This window comes from Anas acuta, chromosome 2 (genome assembly GCF_963932015.1).
Source record: "Anas acuta chromosome 2, bAnaAcu1.1, whole genome shotgun sequence".
Taxonomy (NCBI): domain Eukaryota; kingdom Metazoa; phylum Chordata; class Aves; order Anseriformes; family Anatidae; genus Anas; species Anas acuta.
Window position 1 is genome coordinate 46,178,800 of NC_088980.1, and position 20,625 is coordinate 46,199,424.

General features: G+C 42.0%; 1 protein-coding gene across 2 annotated transcripts; it reads right to left on the minus strand.

The window, feature by feature from the left end:
• Window positions 1-576: 576 nt before the first annotated feature.
• On the minus strand, window positions 577-20,352 carry EXOSC7 (exosome component 7). 2 transcript variants are annotated; one of them, XM_068674595.1, is made up of 8 exons: window positions 20,198-20,352; window positions 18,655-18,756; window positions 17,888-17,982; window positions 14,764-14,929; window positions 10,526-10,596; window positions 4,746-4,869; window positions 3,666-3,821; window positions 577-712 (listed from the first exon to the last, which is right to left on the minus strand). In XM_068674595.1, exons 1-8 carry the CDS (start codon window positions 20,252-20,254, stop codon window positions 608-610), a joined length of 876 nt encoding a protein of 291 aa, XP_068530696.1. In that variant the 5' UTR covers window positions 20,255-20,352; the 3' UTR covers window positions 577-607. The 2 variants fall into 2 exon arrangements, with proteins under 2 accessions (XP_068530696.1, XP_068530697.1); XM_068674596.1 differs by lacking the exon at window positions 577-712 and adding an exon at window positions 1,978-3,004.
• Between the last annotated feature and the right edge of the window lie 273 nt (window positions 20,353-20,625).

Sequence of the window (20,625 nt, forward strand, 5' to 3'; positions counted from 1 at the left end):
TCAGCGAGGCTACTCTATCTGTTGGCAAAAAGGACAGAGCTCTATTAAACAAAGACATTTTGGTTTAAAATATGATTTAGAAACTTGGGACCATGTTGTATTTGTAGTAAAATTTAACTGCATTTTATTCAAAGTAAAATAATTTGAAGGAAGGCTTCCAGTGAGTGCTGCTTTCTTCTCCCATTAAGAAGAATTAACTGGATGATGAACAAGTGTCTTAGAGACCCAAAATCTGGCTTGTGCTGTACCGAGGGCTCCCCCATATATGTTCTAAAGGACAGCAGCTGGGCTGCAGAAGTGGAACACGTGCAAACAGAATTAAGAGGAACCCACCCCTGTCACTCTTGAAAACAGACTTGAGCATTTCCCAGGCAATTCCATCAATTGCTGCTGGTGTGCCTCCTAGGTGCAGACAGTTACACATATGGAAAACGCCCCAAATTTGCTTATTCACATTTAACCAGAACTTTTTTCCAAGCTTAGTAACATTTTAAAAGCTTTTAGTTGGGAGGGTGTATGTACTGTAACAAGAAATATCCCTTTTCCATATACAAACCGACAAGATTGCACAATCAGTTAAAAACAGTTTTGGACTTTTAATAAAAACTCATCCAAGAAATCCAACTTTCTGCCGTGTGGTCCCCAAACTTTCTTCTTCATCCAGAATCTTCTGAAGGGCTATGTGCAATGCCTTTCCTACTCTCTTTCCTGTCTGCAAAGTAAAGAAAGCAAAACAAGTCTGAGACATACGCTTATTAACAGGAAGACAACTCTCATGGATCACTTTCTTTTGACAAATATTTTCCCTTTAATGATTAATATATACCAGCTGGTGTAATAAAAACATGTTTTTAATTAAGAAAAATAACGGTGGTGAAAGTTTCATCTTAATTTGATTAAGTTTTGGAAAAAACTATGCATAAAGGCAGTGCTCCAATTCATCAGAGAAGCATTCCATGATCATCAGCACCCGATCCGTGCAACGCTGGATCACCCAAGGGTACAAATTAAATTCACATCAGGTACAAGCACACATTCAGATCAGCCAGCACATGCAACACGAAGCAGAATGCTTTCTGCATAACACACCGTCATGTAGCCAGAGGTGTTGGCCCAGTATTAAAAGCCCCAAATGCACATGATCTGCATCACCAAACCCATTTGTGGGCCAGATTCTTCATTACGCTGCACAATTCTGCACTGTCCAAGGGCCTTGAAGGAGTCAACAGAAGGCTTTCTATGCAGAAATAAACTCCAGCAGTGGCAAACCACCAGGGTTAGCTCTGATACCAGCCCCCGCTCTTCCCATAGGCACAAGTGTAGTGCAGAAGCTGCAGGGATGAGGAGCACTGGGCTGTGCTGAAATAAAAATCTTAAAGCAGAGGTGACCATTAGTGTTCTCCTGGGGTTCCCAACTCCATACACAGCTGAACAGAGCCCACCATCCCTAAACAGCCAAAGCCAGGCTGTCTTAAACTGAGTTTATCAGTTCCTGATCTTTGCAGTGAAGCCTTTACCTGCCATACAGCTGAAAAACCACAAAGTTCTCTTTCATTGTGGTGACAATTCCCTCCACTGTGGGTGCACAGACCTTCAAGTAAGGTGCATTTTGGCTGAAGAACCAGGTGACAGAACACGGTCCGTAACACCAAAGCAAATCTGGGACGAGCTGTGAAGCAGCAAGGTGGCTGCCAATCCTAAACAGAATGAGTCATGCTAAATCAAAGACAGCACGCAGGAATTGCTACTGCTCTGCACTGGCACAAAGACCACAGCAGCACTCCGGAGTCCAGCGGGGTGATGTACTTCGGTCACTCTTGTCCTCAAACGTAGGATAACATCACTCACACCCAGTCAAAGTGAACGGGAACTCTGCAGAGCTCTGGTGTTGACACAGCACACAATGCTGTGGCCATCCTATGCCCGCTTGCCTCCCTTATGGAGCATAAACTCAGCAAAATGCCTACCGCTGACAGCTTCCCAAAACTTTCCCATGCAACTGCCTTCCTAAGAGACACGTCCTCGGTACATCTGTTCTCTACCAGGCAGGGAAAGCTGAACACACCTTCTGACCTGCTGTTAAATCTCACTAGGAACAGGAAGTGTCAAGGACGGATTATGCAACTCTTCCACTGGACATTCCCAGTCCCCTCCTCTTTTCTTTTTTTTCTTCTTTCCCTTGGTACTCTAATCAGGCTGCTATGTTTGAGACTGCCTCAAACAAAACAGGACCTCTCACCTCCCAGATAAAATATTTGTTTCTTCTCATCAGCTTTCTCCCTTACTCCTTCCAGATGCTCACCACCCAAGAGAGAAGACTTCTTCCAAAGCAAGAGCACAGCACGCTGGGCATTCAGCTGAAGCTTTAACTCCTTTCACCAACACGAAGGGACCAGCTCTTAAGTAGAGTAAGACAGTTGGAAGGTTTCCACACACATCTGATCAGTATTTAAGCAAGCACTGTTTAGTCTCAAGCACGGCCTGATAGTAGACTATCAATGGAACCACCAAAGTTCATTTCCTAGTTAGGGCTTGATGTAGAGCTAAGCTGGTGATCAACGTTTTCTGCATTTGGACATCAGAAAACTTGCATGGGGGGTGGCTTCTACCACGAGCCTGTAACTGAGTCAAACACCCATCCCTCTGTAGCAGCCCTAGACCCAAAGCTTCAAGTCTTGTGACATTCAGTTAGAACTGGACTCAAAATCCATCCAGGAAGACACATCAGATGTCCATGTGAAGTTTGGTTTCTTTAGGATGCCAGATCAAAGATGAACCCTGTGCACATTACCTGGACAATAAGGGGGTTAAGTGACCCCCCTGGATGCAATTAGCAGACCACTGGTACCACACGATCAGCACTCTGGACTGACATCACAATACGCTGAACTCCCACAGATATTCAGCCTGTAATTTCCACTTGAGACCAACTGCTTTCAAACTTGGCTCCAGCTTCTGCATTCCTCACTTCCACGTTAGCCATACTAAAATTAGTTCTGGATCTCTAGGAAACGGAGCCAGCTTTAAGTATTTAATTTTCATTCCGACTCAAAAAGTTCAAAACTCATTTCTGACTGATGCTCAAGGCCAAATCCAGGCATGAGAATTTATATGGGAAGACAGTTTCAAGAAAAGACTAAAGAAAAGTTTAAAAAGGAAATCTCGTGTGGATGTGAAAAACATCCTAATAGTACTTTCATGCAGTAAGGGCAGACCAAAAACCCAATAAAGGAGCAAAGAAAAAACAACAGTAAAGCAAGTACAGAAGCTTATGACAAAACAAATGAGTTGTGCTAGAAGGGAACACCACGTACCAGCCCTTCAAAGTACTACCTCTACTTCTGTGGAGACATTACCACGTTAGAGGTTTTGCTCTTTCAGTCTTTAGGGGAAATAATGAGATAGGAAACATCTTACAGCTCTGAGTTACTTGACTGAAACAAATGTGAGTACAACACATTTCAGGGATATTAAAGTTTTAGATGACTTCCACTCATGTGAGATTCTGTGTTAAAGGAGCTGTCTGTGGCCTTCAACAGGTCCCTTATTCACCTAATAAAAGCAACAAGGTCTCTGCGTTTAATGTCCTTACTCTAGCTTCTCATACATTCAAGTCCCAGTTCATCCATTACCATGCAAGACAGTAAGTGCTCAGAACTCCTTACCTCCATCATTTCAAAAATGCTCTCAGGATCCAGGCTGCCTTTCCCTATTTTCTTCATGCAAGTGAGGGCACCCTTGCTGGTCACAGCAATAAGCAGGCTGGCCAAAGAACAGGCTTCTTCCTGAAGGGTAGCATCCACCACATGCCTATATCCAATCTGTGAGTTAATGACAAAGCAACGTATTAGTTTGCAGTTGTCCAGGTTCTTTATTAAAAACTTAAACCGTACAGGTAGCTCAGTCAGTTGTCTGCAGCCTCCCATCCTAACCTCATGTCATCTTTGGTAGAGTTTAGAGACTGAGTCGATAGTACAGCACTTCAACAGCTTCTGACCCCAAATCTCATGTACACACACATCAGAAGTGAGATAAGCATGTCTCTACATCAGCTTGTCTTCCTCCCTGACCATCCTTTCACTTATCTGAACCTCCGTATTTCCCTTTTACCTCACCTCCATGGACTGACTCCCCTACTGCCCCGGTGAAAATAACACATCTGGGGGCTTAGGTGAGGCCCCACTTCGGTGATTGGCTTTCTTCTATTTATGCTACTTGCTTAAAAAATATCTCAGACAAGCTTCCCAGCAACCAAGCAAATCACTAACAGATGCAATGGAAAATGCAGCATCCAGCAAAACAACTGTTAGCTGCATACTGCATATGGAAAAGGAAAGCGAAAACCCACTTGAAAGTTCAGTATTAAAACAGAATTCTGTCCCCAGCAACAAACGCCAGGCAGACTGCTCAATCTGTGAGCCTTGCAACAATGCCCATTTGTTTTCACATACTGGAGTATCTATTGCTCTGGGTGTTGAGCAATGAGTAGCTGAAAAACAAAAATTTCTCCTTGTATCATAGTTTACAAGAATGCATCGAGGGGAAATCTCAAAGTTGGAGGTGGAAAAAAAAGCCTTATTCAATAAAAGCTCCCCCTCAATCAGAATAATTCCAAGGATGAACAAATGTATACAGAGTGACCACTTCTGCAGCACAAGTTTTATCTCTAGGGAAAAATAAACAGCAGGAGAAGTTAACAGAAACTGAAGTTTCTAAGTAGAAGGTCACAAATTTGCCGGGCTTACTTTGCTTAACGTGACAATGCAGGGCACATCATCCACGTTTAGTCGAATGCAATCATAAGGGTCATCAGAGAGCTCAATTTCTTTAGAGCCTTCTTCATCCTCCAGAACACGCACTTTGGGTATTCTGCAGAAACAAAAGCATGTGCAAAATCATCGTCAGAACAGATAATGAGTACAGGCGTCATACAGACTCAACTCCAACAAGCACCCTTTCCTCTAAAGGAGGCTACGTGTTTAGAAAAAAATCCAGAATGTTTTCAGAGTATTAACAACTCACTCACTGAATAAAACATCCTTAGTGAGAAGATATTCAGGATAAGACTATGTGCATCATTCCAACTATTAGAATTTAATCTAATTTCTACACTAATGCATGAGGAGAGATTCAGCGCTGTCTTTTAGAATTTGCACATTTGAATTCTGAACAATTCTTTGCACATCTGCCTGGCAAAGCAGGAGAGAAATTGCCAAGACTGAACCCGTTCATATCGTGGCACCTGATCTCACAGACAAACCTCAGGTTGTTACAATTACAGCAATCACATGGCCTGGGAAAGCCATGACATCAGCAGCAAATATAAGCAGTAAAGCAGTTCAAGAAAGAATGACACCAGCTAAGGAGAGGCAGGGAAAGGGGTGGCAGTAAAATCCTCTCTCTTTAGCAGGTTAAGACTAATGAGCTCTTCTCATTCGTTAAGAAGCCAGAAGACCCTACGGCTCTCAGGACAAATCTACAAAAGCATTGGCCAGGGATAAAAACCTCACGTAGAAATCCAAGAAATGCTTTCTTCTCAATTGTGGATGACAATTTCTCACAAATGAGCTAGACGGGCTCCTTATCAGTGGTACACACAAAGTATCTGTTATAGCCACTTGATGGGAGTTTCAGAGGATAATTTAACACGGCTTTATTAGCGTGATGAATAAAATAATTTAAAACAACTTAGAAGGTGGTATAGGAGGGCTTGGGTTGGAAGGAACCTTAAAGATCATCTAGTTCCAACCCCCCAGATTCTCAATAACTTCAGCATCCTACATACCCTCATTTATCCAGGTGTCCACTCAACGGAGCACTGACTGACAGAATTTGCTTTACTGGCCAGCAAAACCCCCACACAGCTCAGTGAAACTGCTCCCACTTTCACATATTTGCACGTGAAAACACAAAATACTTCAAGCTATGCCTGGAAAGCTAACTTCAGTAACTGTGTGGAACATCACTGCAGTCTGTTTTTATGCTAGTATTTTTACAGTAGCATTGTTCGTCAGAGTGAGACTCCTGAGGTTACATTCTTTAATGTGTTCTGTACCAAATCTCTTTAAAGGAAGAGATAGAGACTGGCTTTTTCTCCAGGAAAGCAAAGCGATTTTTGTTGTTCCCCAGACAAATGTTTTAGTTACTTGTGGCTAGGAGCCTGAGAGCCAAGTACTTCATAGCAGTTAACTCTGCTTTTGTAAGATTTCTTACAAGAACGAGCCAAGCTAAAACTAAAAGTTTCAGTAAGCAGACAACTACGATGTGTACTTTTTCAGGAAATTCAACTCAAAATGCTTTGCACTTATGTAACAACCCAGTGGAAATGCATCAAAGCCTATTTTCAAACTGCAAATATTCCATTAAAAGTTGATGGAATAAAATCCCAAGGTGCCTACTCCTCCAGCTTCACAGGACAATGGACAACGCTGGCCATCAGCCTAGACGAGAAGTTTACGTGCCAAAACAGTGTTTAAAAAATGAGTTAAAATATATATATATATATATATATATAAGATTGATTAAGCAATTTTAACTCCCTCCTAAAAGAGCTACGAAACCACAGCAATGTTTGGTCTGCAAGAAGAAGCCGACAGAATTAATACCCGAAAATCCCTGCAAGGGGCTGCGTTGGCCAAGAACAGACAAGACAGATTTACGAATTACAACTACTGCAAAGGCAAAGAGAGCACTGATCAGATGCAAGCATCACAGTAGCAGGAAAAAAAGGGTATATATACACAAAAACCGAGGATCCAAATGGGCACAGGGAGTGTTTGTAGCACAAAGAGAATTCCCAGAAAATTTGATATTTCCTCTCCCAGCTTCTGAAGATTTATCTTAAGAACTAGCTGTACATGTTTACTTGGTAACTTTTATTCTTCTGTTTTGATTCCTGTAAGTAATCAGCGCAGAAATCTGTACAGCAGGACTTAGTCACATAATGAACAATGCTCTTGTCTGCGTGCCGGAGACCCAGAGTTAACAACTGCAAAACCTCTTCTACCCTTGTATGCAGGCATCAGTTCTGCCCCTGCCACCCTGCCCAGCAAAAAATAATTTAAAAAGCAGGACATCGACAAGGCTACTGTGTTACAAACTCTATTTTTTTTTTTGTCTTGTGCCTAGTTTTTGTTGCCTCAGTTGCAGTGAGGCACATTCCACAAGATTGGGTTTAATGCTGAGTCCTGACACGGTGGCTACTTGCACATTTTGCAGTGTCTACTTCAATCACAGATAAATCCAGCCTTAAGCACTTTGGAGACACAGTTAAGAATACAGTTTGATAGCTGGTATCTTTCACACGTGATCTGGATTTAGTTTTTAGAACACAATGAACAATGCAAAAACTCCAAGGAGTAAATATTCCCCCACGACAGCCGTATTGTCATTGTTCCATGCCTGAAGGGGATACAGTGAGTCAGGCCAGACATAAAAAGGATTGAAATCCCATAATTCTCGCACAAAATTCCTGGTGTTACTACTATGGATTTACTCAGCCATAAAGAAAAGTGTGCCATAGCTATTATAAACAAACAAATGGTTAGGAGCAAGGTTTTTAAGGATGAGGCTGAGCTTTTCAAATGCCTGTCTGAACATCAGAACAAAAAATTTGTGGCTTCAAAGAAAACAGCAGCCTGAGCTTCCTGCTCCTGGTTTTCTGGCTGAAGTCAAAGGCAGACAAAGATCCGAAAATGCTTGCAACAGAAGCCTGTGAACAGATTATGAAAGGCAAGTAAGGCTCAACGAGGAACACGCACCTCTAGCGAAGTTCAAAACACTTAATCTGAAGTGATCTTCAAATCGACGCCTTGTCTTACTCTGACATCATATTTAAGGAGTGGGCTGCTACTCTAAACAACCTTTGTATCAATCCAAAGAAAACTTAGTATATATGGAGGGAAAGAGGAAAGAAAAGCAGATAAGGACAACAGCTTTTCACTTTGTATTCCAGCTCTGACTTCCTGAGCTCTGATTAGATGAGATGTACTCGTGTTCCCTGCCCCAGACAGGGTTTTCACAGGTCAAAATCAGCACACTTTGTGTTATGTCATACTGTGCCATGTTCTGGTCGACCATCCTAATTCCACCAGACTGAGGATGATCACCCACAGCTTGCAGGAAGGATACAGCTTCCAGAACAATGAAAATAAAGCAGACTCATCAAAACAATTACACCCTCCACGTTACCCATCTGCTTTTTATTTATTTATTCTTATTTTTATACGATGTTCTCTCTTTATTCAAAACTAGAAATCTAGTTGAAAAAAGGCCATTATCCTGCAAATAAAGCGTGCGTCTTGGATCTGCAAAACGACCCACATGGGAGCAACTGTTTTAACTACAACACTTTCTCATCCTGGCAGCCCCCACACGGAGACACAGGCGTTTCTTCCCTTTCGTGTACTGTCAAGTCTTTGTGAGCTATTACATTTGTGACAGGATTTCTTAATGCTGCACAAACAAGCTACAGTTAAAAGGTACCACTGAGGGCTTGATTAAGCTGAGAAATTTCTCAGCCACGTATACAAGTTGCAGTCTCAGATGGGCTCTCCCCTCCTCCCAACTTTAAAGTGTGTATAACCTGATACATTGCCTGCGTCTTCAAAAGCTTAATTTCTTCTTGTGAGTACTTTTCCAGCTCTAGTGCTGCGCACTGGTTCCCTGATGAATAAACAAGAACTATGCCACTGACTTCAGCAGATCTCTAATTTACAGCGAAAACAATTTGAGATCCACTTTAAAACATTTGTGCCCGTAAGAGTCTAATTTTTGCACCTCTGCCAGCTGCATTTGCTATGTAAGATTTTTTAAGCAAAGCCATTCACTAGTTTCTTTCTTCAGGGTGATACAAAACTCTATATTCCCTTTCATCTATAGATAATGAAGATAAAAAATAGAAAAAATATTGAATATTATCGAATGCGTTCAAAAAACATTTGTATCAATGATTCTACTAGATTTTATTTTTCCATTCTTTGAACTAAAATGCATGTGCGTCCTGGTTTCAGCGAGGATAGAGTTAATTTTCCTCCTAGTAGCTGGTATGGTGCCGTGTTTTGGAGTTAGGATGACAATAATGTTGATAACGAACTTACGTTTTAGCTGTTGCAGAGCAGTGCTTACACTAAGCCAAGGACATTTCAGCTTCTTGTGCTGCCCTGCCACTGAGGAGTCTGTGGGCGCACAAGAAGCTGAGAGGGGACAGAATCAGGCCAGCTGGTCCAAAATGGCTAATGGGATAATAAATTCCTTATGGTGTCATCCTGAACAATTAATATGGGGTGGCTGGCCGGGGTGGGGGGACTGCTGCTCAGGGACGGGCGTCAGTCAGCAGGTGGTGAGCAATCGCATTGTGCATCACCTACTTTGTGCATATTATTATGATTACCATTATTATTTCTCTTCCTTTTCTAGCCTATTAATCTGTCTTTGTCTCACCCCACAAGCTTTTACTATTTCCCCCCCAATTCTCTCCCCATTATGTGTGCGTGTGTGTGAGCAAACAGCTGCATGGTGCTGAGCTGCCTGCCACAGAATTCCTTTTGGCACCCAACATGGGGCTCGAAGGGGTTGTGATAATGACAGATGCAACCACAATGTGTTAAAACAAAATTGTTACAAGCATTAGCTCAGTTTAATCGCAATGCTGCTAATCACAATGCTGATTTTTTTGATCTCAGGTCTGCTGTGCCTGTTTTCCATACTGTGCTATCTAGCACATTACTTACTGTACGTGTTCCCTGTCGTGCTGTTTATCATTTCTGGGGGCTGGTTTAAGGTTATTATTTTGCTGTACTGTGTAATACTGGCTTATGATACGATAAAATGAGACTAATTTGGTATTTGTACGGAGAATTGCCATCACCTCCATACTTCAGAAACTGTATCTCGGAAACTATTACTAATTACACCTTTTATCTTTTCTCCTCAGGAAGCCAATTGGGGGCGGGGGAGGAAGAGGGGATACTTTTCCCCACTTCTTCACACTCCCTTTCTTCACCTTCCCCTTTTCCTCCAGGCTAGTTACATAGGTCTCTAGTTACCGTAGGTCTTCAAAACCCTGAACATCATTGGGATGTTCAAACCAGCACATTCCTATTGTTATGTCTCCTGAATGCGTTTCAGGTTTTGTTTAAAGGTTAAACAACTCATTAAGAATGTCATCCAGAGATCTGGACGTCAGTAAATGCTTCATATTTTAAACTCACACGGCATCAACACAAAGGCCTCCAACTACTTGCAACAAAACCATAGGGTCAATACAATTTTTTCCTGGATCTGACTAGAGAACAAGAGCTTTATTTAGAGCCCCATTGTACACATAATGCAACACAACACTGGATTAGTAGAAACATGTAAAGACATTAGCTCATGTTACGTGTTTGCAAGCAGACCATCTTTTATGCAAGTTGCCTTACGTTTTTCTTACTCAAATATATTAGGCATAAAGATGCCTAGCTCACAGAAAGTATTTCTTTTCCCGTGCCACTTCCACTCACATGAAAGGAGAGCTGTGCTTTACCTTGTGTTAAAGAGGGCTGCCTTCACCGCAATAGAGATTGCATCAAAGAGGTTCCCACCACACTCCAATAACTGGGGAGGAAAAGAAGAATCTCTTTAAAAGGCACTAAACTGATTTTTCCTTAAGTCTTTATTTTACTTAAACTTACTTGAAAAAGCACAAAATTAAGAACAAGAATAGGTTAAAAAGTTGTCTTTAAAGCCTATCTATGACAAATAAACTCCAAATACAAAACTAAAATTTCAGTTGACTGTATTATGCATGAAAAACAGAAGAGATAAAGCACTTCATAATAAAATTAATGGTAACATCTAGTAATAGAAGCTGAAAACACCACTGGTTGCTCTTCTCCTGTTAAGTCTCTGCACTAGGCTATGACCAGAATATTTCTGATAATACTCAGCACATTTGTTCTTTCATGTTAAAAGACAAACCATCTTCTATACTTTATTTCAATGCGGAATTTTTTAAAAATAGTTTTCAAACAAGCAATGCCAATTCTCTCCCAGAACACTGTATGAAATTATATAATAAAGTTATAAAGGAAGCTAATTACACAAAGTATAGCTTCAAATGCACATCTTGGTTTATTCTCCATTCTTTATGGAAAAGGAATCATTTTCAACTTCTTCTTGAAGCCGAAAAAGATCTAAGGAAATCCTGATTTCAGTCTACTTGTTGATAGTTCTATCACTGCAATCAAAGTCTGTGGAGGGAACCTAGCTTAGCTTCTTCCCACTGAGATCAGGAGAACAACCAAATAGAAGACCAGCACTGTATAAAAAGGCAGGGCTCTCGTAACCACTACTACTCACAGGCTGACAGAGCACTCAGAGATGTATTTGGTGGCAGCCCACTGATAGTTCTCTGACAAGCTCCATTCTGAGCTTGTCCTCAGCCAGCACAGTTCTATCAACACACACATCCCCAGCAAGCACTGGAAACTACACGGCTAAGAACACGTGCATGCTTCTCCGTTACATCCATCTATGCTGGACACTGAGAGCAAAACGAGTTTTACAACACTGATTGCATTGATTGCTCCTCAAAATTTATTTAAGGAGGAGATAAACTCCCACACTGGGAACAAATCATAAATCAGATACTCTAGAAAGACAGCTTATTTTTATGAAGACAAACTGAATTGTGTAAAAGGAATGACAAGATTTGGGAGAGAAAGCTAATACAAAGGTGATCAAATTATTTCTTTCCAAACAGCTGCTGGATACAGAGAGGTTAACTTGCCACTTTCAGTCATGATTGGATTTCACTGGATAACACAATAAACTCACAATACCTTTCTTATTAAAACACAATAATGGGATGTGCCTGTACTGTTGCCAGGGTTATGTTCAGGCTGCTTTTCTAAAGCCTTATCTATATTACAGTGGCACCTACAGGCTAGGAACAAAGCCTGTCTCAAGCATGGTACAATTCCTCCAAATATAAATAAAGGAAGGCTGAAGCATGTTGTGCAGAGATTCCCCCCCAACCCACTTCATTTTTACTTTTTAGGTTTTTTTTATGTTTGGTTTGTTTTTAAAGGATTAAAGAAAGTCTGCACAACTGTGAGTTTTTGCAACAGATTTACAAATTGTTGGCTTTCTTTCCTCCAAACAGTGCTGAGGCAAGGCGGGGACAGAAAAGATGAAGAAATGCTCTGAAGGATGCTCAGCAGCAAACCAGCAGAATTTCAACACATGTACCACATGTACCCTCCCTAACGCCCAAGCACACAACGTAGCGTGACGAGGTAGGGAATGAAAAGAGATCGCACAACTTCAGCTCTCCTTGCTCAGTATGGCAGACTGCTGGTGCAAAGTATGTGAAAGAGGCTATGCAAGTACCAAAACCAACCCCCTAAAAAACTCCTAAAAGCTTATTTCATATATCGGTAACTTAGAAGGGGAGAAAAAAAGACAGAAAGAGAGGGTGAGAACAGGCTGTAGCTTTGCAGTGCGGTATAACTCACACTTCCAAAGAGTAGCTCACAAATGCAAACATCCCCTGTTATTAAGAACGCATGTATTTTGAAAGGTCAAAGCACATTTTGTTGACTTTTAATTCATGTGTGTGCAGAACGGTGGAGGTAGGCAATCAGTCTGCATCTTCACAGCGTCTGGCTGAAGTTTCCTTTTTTCCCAATCTCACTACACACAATTGAAGCACTTCTCAACTACACTGACCACCCTAAAATCGAATATGAGAGACGTTTTCAATCTACAAGATGCATGACTGCGAAATATCACTATTTTCTCTTTTGAGCTTGCATATCTCACATTTTATTTACACACAGGAGCTCAATATAGATGCTTTGATCAATGTGTGCACAGCTAAATCACATAGCAACGGAGTACCTCCAGCTTCATAACTCTTCTCAGAGGGTTTTGTCTGTCAGAATAAGAGACTTGGAAACAAGAACTTTTCCATCTGCCCACAAGGTACCAGTATTTTGAAACTTAAGACAGATTTATGACTTATTTTCCCTCCTACTTAACTATGCAACACAAACACTTCCATGAATTCTGAAGTACAACATTTTCCCAAGGACTCTCAATGATCAGTTATTAGATATAGAACCTGCCTCCCTCCGAAGATGAATAACAAGACAAAATATTTTATATTAGCACAAGTGTCACACTTCTACCATCAAAATAGAGCTCTAGAGCAGTCACTCAGCAAGAAGAGCTTCATGAAAACATGTAGGTATCAAGCGCCTACATCAGGTATAAACTATCACATATGTGATACATACATCTTCTACTTGGAAAAGGAATTAGAACAAATACCTCACAAAACTATTAAAGTACAGATGCCGGGGTAGAGGGAGGAATAGAAGAGTTATGTTAAAAGCATCTTGTTTTATCTAACCCAGCAGCTCTTCAATTGCTCTCATAAAAAATCTGCAGGTGACACTGAAAGCCTCATCAACTTTTGAGTCCTAGTTATGAACCTACAACAGATTCTTTGCTGATACTGTAAACGCAGCTAAATAAAATAAAACATATACCATAGGTCTTGCTACTAGTTGTATCAGAATTACGAACAGCACGTGAACACCTAGGCTGTTTTCCTCTGTAGCTGTGGACAATCAGCAGATTTGTCCAGGACAAATCAGGTAACGACCAGTTGTATTTCACACAACAGTTACACAGAACTCTGTCCGCAGCAGTCAGCTTTATTAAAAGTCTTTGTTTATGCTGCAGAAGCAGCACGTTGCTTAAATAAGCACTGCGTTTAATATTCTGTACCTCTGCTTGTAATAACCTAGCAACTCAAGGTCACAGTGTGATTTCTCAGAACTAGCACTTCATCCTCTGTTAAACTATGCCAAGCTCCAACAAGCTGGTGACTAGGATTGCTAACGCACTCAGCAGTACATACTGGATCATGCTGCAGACTGTCACGTTAAGTACCGTGCCTATTGTAATTAGGCTAACGTATTGCTCTTTAAAAACTTAATGGACTCATTTTTACATTCAAGTCTCAGTCTCCATATTCCTGTTTTGTTTAATAAAACCCTGTTTGTTTGTTGCTTTTTTGTTTTGTTGTTGTGTTGTGTGTTTTTTTTCCTTCTCCTTTTGACAATGCAGCTTAACACTTAATAAATCATTTCACAGACATTGATTCCAGTGAGTAATATCTCTCAACATGTTTTCAGTTACACATTTGACAAATGGAAACTCAATTTTGGATCAGTAAGAGTTGAAAACAGAGCTCAGGAGAGTCTGACTTACAGACTTCAATCAAATTCACATGACAGAGCGCTGTAAATACAGCATTGTTTGGAAACTGAGCTGCTGTATGCACAAGATTTACATACACAAAATTCAGTTTCCATTTTTTAACGGGCACAAATATTCAGTTTCTCTCCTATATTCAATACATGTATACAACTTCCATCAAATATTGCCTAGGCCAAATGTAACTTTTTTTGCAGCAATTTCCTGGTGAGTATACGATTACTGATTTTTATGGGAGCCAGATTTGGAGTATTCAGTGCTTTGTTAGCTCTGCAGCGGAGCAGCACCACCCAGAAGAGCAGAAAAAGAGTTAGCAGGAAGTAGTGATTAACTATTACAGATAGATTCACAAGGAAATGGCCATCCGTGCTGTGAAGTATGATGTCACATTAGGAGAAGCATTTTTAATATGAAAATACACATGGCTATGCTCAGTCACCCAGTGGCTTGAAAACCTCCTCGAACTCTTAATAGTTTTTGGTTTTTTTTACTTACCAATACATCAACATAGAGAACCCAGCAGTGCTCTCTAGGATTAATACAAAGAGATTTCAGGTCTACACTCCCTTCGCTGCTAAATACCCTGTAGAGTGTATTTGCTATCTCTGTGCCAAGTTCTTCTCCTCCCCGGCCTTCAAATTCAGGAGTAGCATTTGCAGAACTAGATAAAGAAAGGGGAAAAAAAAACAAAAAACCTTTCACTTCTGAAGCTGCCAATATCCAAAGAACATTTCTTAAACATGAAGTACTAGAAACATCCCCATGGATTTATTCGTACAAGAATAAGCACATCATCTGTGAAGAAATTATTCCCATTTTGCATAAGAAAATGTTTTAATGCAGATAATATACCTATATTTTGTTGCTAAGTGATACTAATTAAATTCCACTACTATCTTCAGTTCCTAAGACAATATTAAAGCTGGTGAATTCTCTCTGGGACTAGTTCTTTAGCATTCTCATCTTCTGTCACCTCAATCCTTTCAAGAAAAAGAAGCGAGAGACAATTGTACTAAGTTCAGAATGGCTAACAAGGCAGCCTGTTAGCAATGAATGTGAAATTAATAAGGTAAGAGAGTTAAGTAAGAAGGTAATTAATAAGGTAAGAAGAGAAAGATGTGACACTGGGACAAGTAGAATATGCGGAATTGACATGACTGCCTGGCCTTAATTGGTAATTTCTTTTGGTGAGCGTACTCTCTGCTACCAAGGCACTTACAGACAGCAGCTCATTATTTTCAGCAGCTGCTGCTTTTGGATAGGAACAGCCAAAGAGCATTTTTTCCCCAAAGGGAACTGACAAAAAAGCCTGTGGTCTTTATTTCCCCGATTCCAACATAGGAAACTTTGATTATGAGGTCATGCAATAAGTGCTTGGGTGCTGGGACCTCGTTCACAGCCAAGTGGAAAACAACAACCCCATGAAGCTCCAAGTCACAATGAAATCAAGCAGAAATGCCCAGAGGCACACAGTAAAACAAACAAATATTCTGAACCTAACCCCCTACTGTAGAGAAAGGGCAAGAGCATTTTCAAGAAGTAGACCTGTGGCAAACATTTATTTAAAAACAGGATCTGCCACTAGTCAGATCTCCCCCAAATTAATTTGTCTTTACTGAACACGGGAAAGGAGGGGATCCCATAGAAGTAGTTTGGTATCTTCCAAATCTGTAAAAGCAAAACCTCAAACCCTACTGGCTGGGCGCCTCTCAGTGCCAATTTCTCATGTACATTTTGTATTGATACGACGAGAAAAGTCCTCAGCTTTCTTCCAACACCAATGCCACAGGAATGGAACATAAAGCAGAAAATACACTCTTGGAACAGAATCACCTCACTTTAAAAAAAAAACAAAACTAAAGACCCATGTTATCTACTGACGACTTCAAACATCAGTGAGCTGTGTCAACAAGACTGCAGAGCCTATAAGGAAAATCCTTGTCATACAGTAATCCTCCCAACTTGTTCTTTGGCAGAACTGACGATAATCCAGAATGCCCCGCAGAGTTACTGGATTTTGTAGGAGTTATTTGCCATTTCTATAAACAGACAGCACTATACACACTGAAAAGGTAAACCTTACTGCCAGTCAAACACTGACCTATGCTTCCAGACCACATTTACCACACGAGCGAGCACTGCAAGCGTGACACTTTTATTTGCAGTGGCATTAATATTAGACACTGATTTTAGAAGATAGGGCCCTATCTAAGTATAACTTAATTCTGGGAATATAGCCAAGCCAGGCCCTAAGGCCGTACTGAAGGAGCACTTATTCACAGAATCTGTTTTTTTTGCAGGTTAACTAGTCCATTCTGTTTAAACTGCTCTGTTTAAAGTATGGTTATGCAAGCACTATGCTTCCTATGATAAATTGAAAAAAAAACTATACAAACCTCAATCTATACCTCATTATTTTCAAACACCAAATTCCATCAAATGCTGTAGCTTTTAAATTTGAATGGCTGCTTTCTTTGACAGGGAGTAAGAAGAACATAGAACCTAACTGGAAAATAATTGCAGGTTGGACTGCATCTTAATTCCAAGACTATTTTAACATTTCAGTTCCTTACAATCAAAGTGAAATAAAGAAAAAACGTTGGCTGGGTACGAATACACTATTTGGTAAACACTGCCACCCAACGCTCACAGAATGCTGCAGTAATTTTCACTGGGTAAAATGTGAAAGAGGATTGCCTAGCACACAAATAAATGAAAAAGCCAAAAAGCTTGCTTTATGAAACACAGAAAGAACTTAGTAGTGGACAGGGTGAGCAAAGGGAATTTCTACTCCCAAACAGAACATAGTTTTTGAAGACTTTCAAAACTATTTCAGTGTCACATCACACAACAACCAAGAATCCTTTCAAAGCACAAATAGGCTTCTGCCACAGATACCTGCTTTCAAAATCCCTTGCTGTTACCAGCAAAATCCTTTCTTTCACAGTAAATACTTCCCTTGTTGTTCAATGGAAAATAAATACTTGTTGCTAAAGCCCTTAATAACTATCATCTACAATATCAGTAATTGTAGCAGAGAGAAAAAAATTAAACAAAAGATCATCTCTGAGGCCAAACCAGATACAGGCTGTAACAACGTGTGCATTCTGCACTTTACAATTGCTCAAAGACAGGCTTAAAATTAAACTGGTTTTCAACTCCCAGTTCAGATTAACACAAAATATGTAGTTAGCATACAGAGGCAGATTTCCATTGCACTGAAGACAAAAGATTAACTGGATTTTCCACAGTAAGCTCACAGCTTCTTTCCTGGTCTACAAAGACCTCATTACAGAGAGAATATTCTTCACTTAGAGCTGCATTTATTTTATTAGTTTAACCACCACAAAAGCCAAGTGGAACACCTAAGAACTTCACCACACAAGGTGGCGTATCAAACTGTGCTCTGCTGCTACCACCCAGTGGCAGCCTGGAAAAGCATCACAGTACGGAAGACATCTCATTTCCCTATGGGGAATGTTCACCATTGTTAAAACAGTGAAATAAATTGTTTTAATTATTCAGACCCTTGCAGCGGGTTAGTACAATGAAGCTATACATTTCAGAAGAATGTTATTTGGAATAAATGACCAATTACCTTTTTTTCTATTATACTAACCAGTCAACGAAAAATTCCAGATAACCTTCATCTGGTTTCTCCAGCTTTGGTGTCCCCATTTCAGCTTTTACGCCCACCAAGATATCAGTGTGTCCCTGTTAAAACAGAAACGCATCACACAACTAGAACCACATTCACAAGACCGGTTAATTTAGATACCTACAGCAAGCTGACATTTCCACCTAGAATGACTAGCAACAATAATTGACTATCACAGCAAACTTGAAATCAGGTTAGTTTTTATTCATTTATTTTTGAAAAAGGAAAGGCTTTAGAAGAAGAACATTATGCATAGGAAACTTTTTCAAATAATTACCATACATATCAGCTTTCTCTACGTTTAGAAGACACTTATAGCACAGATTTGTTATCACTCTGGTTCTGGAAAGAGCTACAGCACCTTTATAATAGTTCAAAAACTCTATTTATTTTCTTTACATCAACAGATGCCACAGGTAGTTTTGCTTCGCTGTAAAGGCACAGAACTATTTTTTTCTGTGACCACAATGGTGTTTCTGTTTTTCCAAAATTAAATAGCAGACTAGTTCAGACTGAAGGCCTTCCAGGTACTCCGTGATAAATCTAGCTCCAGTGGGTTAAGCTGGCCTGAATGAGTTATATATCCTGTCATTATTTCCCTAGCCCACCACTGCAGTTAGTGATGTGCATGTGACACACACAGACACATCTACAGACAGCAATGGCTAATCTTAAAACAAGCCCAATAAGCCAGAGTTTAATCAGCAGCAGACAACAAATTCGCCTACCAGCTTCACTCTCGCAGATCCGGATGTGTTTGACACAACATCTGTTTCTACTTCTGCACACCTGTAATCTTCACAGCCACGGCCATCTACACGGAGGTCCTCCTGAGTACGACAACCAACCAAGAATTTGTGATTTTTAAAGTTTCCTTTTCCCACGCCAACCACAGCAGTGAAGATGAATATAAAAATCAATGGCTCCTGGTTTTATCACCAGCTTCCACATACAAGTGTGACAGAACCAACTGCACTTCTCTGTTCACCTCTCATCTGTCTAGAGCTTGCAACAAGTGCTCTGCAAGACCTCAACCCCTGCACAAAGTCCCTCTGGTTTCAACAGAAAGCTGCAGACTACAAAAGCATCAAGCTCTTGGCTTTAAAATATATTTTCTCTAACACAACAAAGATCTTTGTTGTGATACCTGAGTTTTATACTTCTAGGTATGTAATTAGGACCCAGCAGACAGGAATATCCACCAGCCTTCAAAACATTTTTGTCTGTTTACAATTCAAACACACGTTGATTTGCACTCCTCAGATGCTACACACCTCACCCCCATAAAAGCAGTTTTCTTCACCGTGAAATACAGAATCACAGAATGGCTGACATCGGAAGGGACCCCTGGAGATCATCCAGTCCAACCTCCTCACAAACAGGATCACCTAGAGCACACTGTGCAGGATGGCACCCAGGCAGGTTTTGGGTATCTCCAGAGGAGACTCCACAGCCTCTCTGGGCAGCCTGTCCCAGTGCTCTGTCACCCTCACAGTACAGAAGTGCCCCCTCATACCCAGTCAGAACCTCCTGTGCTTCAGTTTGTGCCCATCACCTCTCATCCTGTCGCCAGGCACAAAAGAAAAGAGATCGGCTCCATCCTCTCAACACCCTCTCCTCAGATATCTATACGCATTGATGAGGTCTCCCCTCAGTCTTCTCCCCTCAGTCTTCTCTTCTCCAGGTGAAACAGGCCCAGCTCTCTCAGCCTGTCCTCGTACGACAGGTGCTGCAGTCCTCTCATCATCTTTGTAGCCCTCCTCTGGGCTCACTCCAGTAGCTCCACATCCCTCTTGTACTGGGGTGCCCAGAACTGGACACAATACTCCAGGTGCAGCCTCACCAGGGCTGAGTAGAGTGGCAGGATCACCTCCCTCAACCTGCTGGCAACACTTCTGAACACAGCCCAGGATCCCACCGGCCTCCTTGGCCACAAGCCACATTACAGACTCGTGCTCAGCCTGCTGCCCACCAGGACTCCTCGGTCCCTCTGCAGAGCTGCCCTCCAGCCGGTCAGCCCCCAAACCGTGGTCCTTGGGGTTATCCCTCACGAGCTGCAGGACCCTGCCCTCGAGCTCTGAGCTCCGCCACCTCCCCGCCCACCCACCTCGGCCTTCCTGAGCCTGGCTGTGCGGCCGTTAGGGGACACAGCACCACAGGCCTTGCCCAACCCAATGCAGACCACCCCCCACCCACCCCCAGAGCCCTCCATCTCCTCACAGCAGGCTCTCAGACCAGTTAACAGCCCCATGCCCGGCGGCGGGGCGCTACCTGCACGCCGTGCACGATGTACAGCTTCTCCGCCTCGCTGAGGCACACCGCCGCCATCTTGCCCCCCTCCTCCCCCCCCCCCCTCAACCTCCTCTACTTCCGCTTCCGCTTCCGCGACCCCCTCCCGGTGAGGGGGGGGGGGGGTGACAGCGGGAGGACTCTGCGCATGCGCAGCGCCGCGCGCGGCGGGCGGGAAACTGCCCCCCCCCTCGCTGAGGCGATGGCGGTGGGGGGGGGGGGGGGGAGGGGGGGGTGGTGTTACCTCAGGGGGAGGTGTGAGCCCCCCCCCCCCGGGAAGGAGTGATGAATTAAGTAATTAAAGTGTTAATTACAGCGTTTGTTGTCTTTGCGGCGGCCTTGCTGTGGCAGGGTGGTGTTCCCCAGCCCCGTCCCGGTGCCCGCCCCGTGTGGCCGCGCTGCCCCCGCTG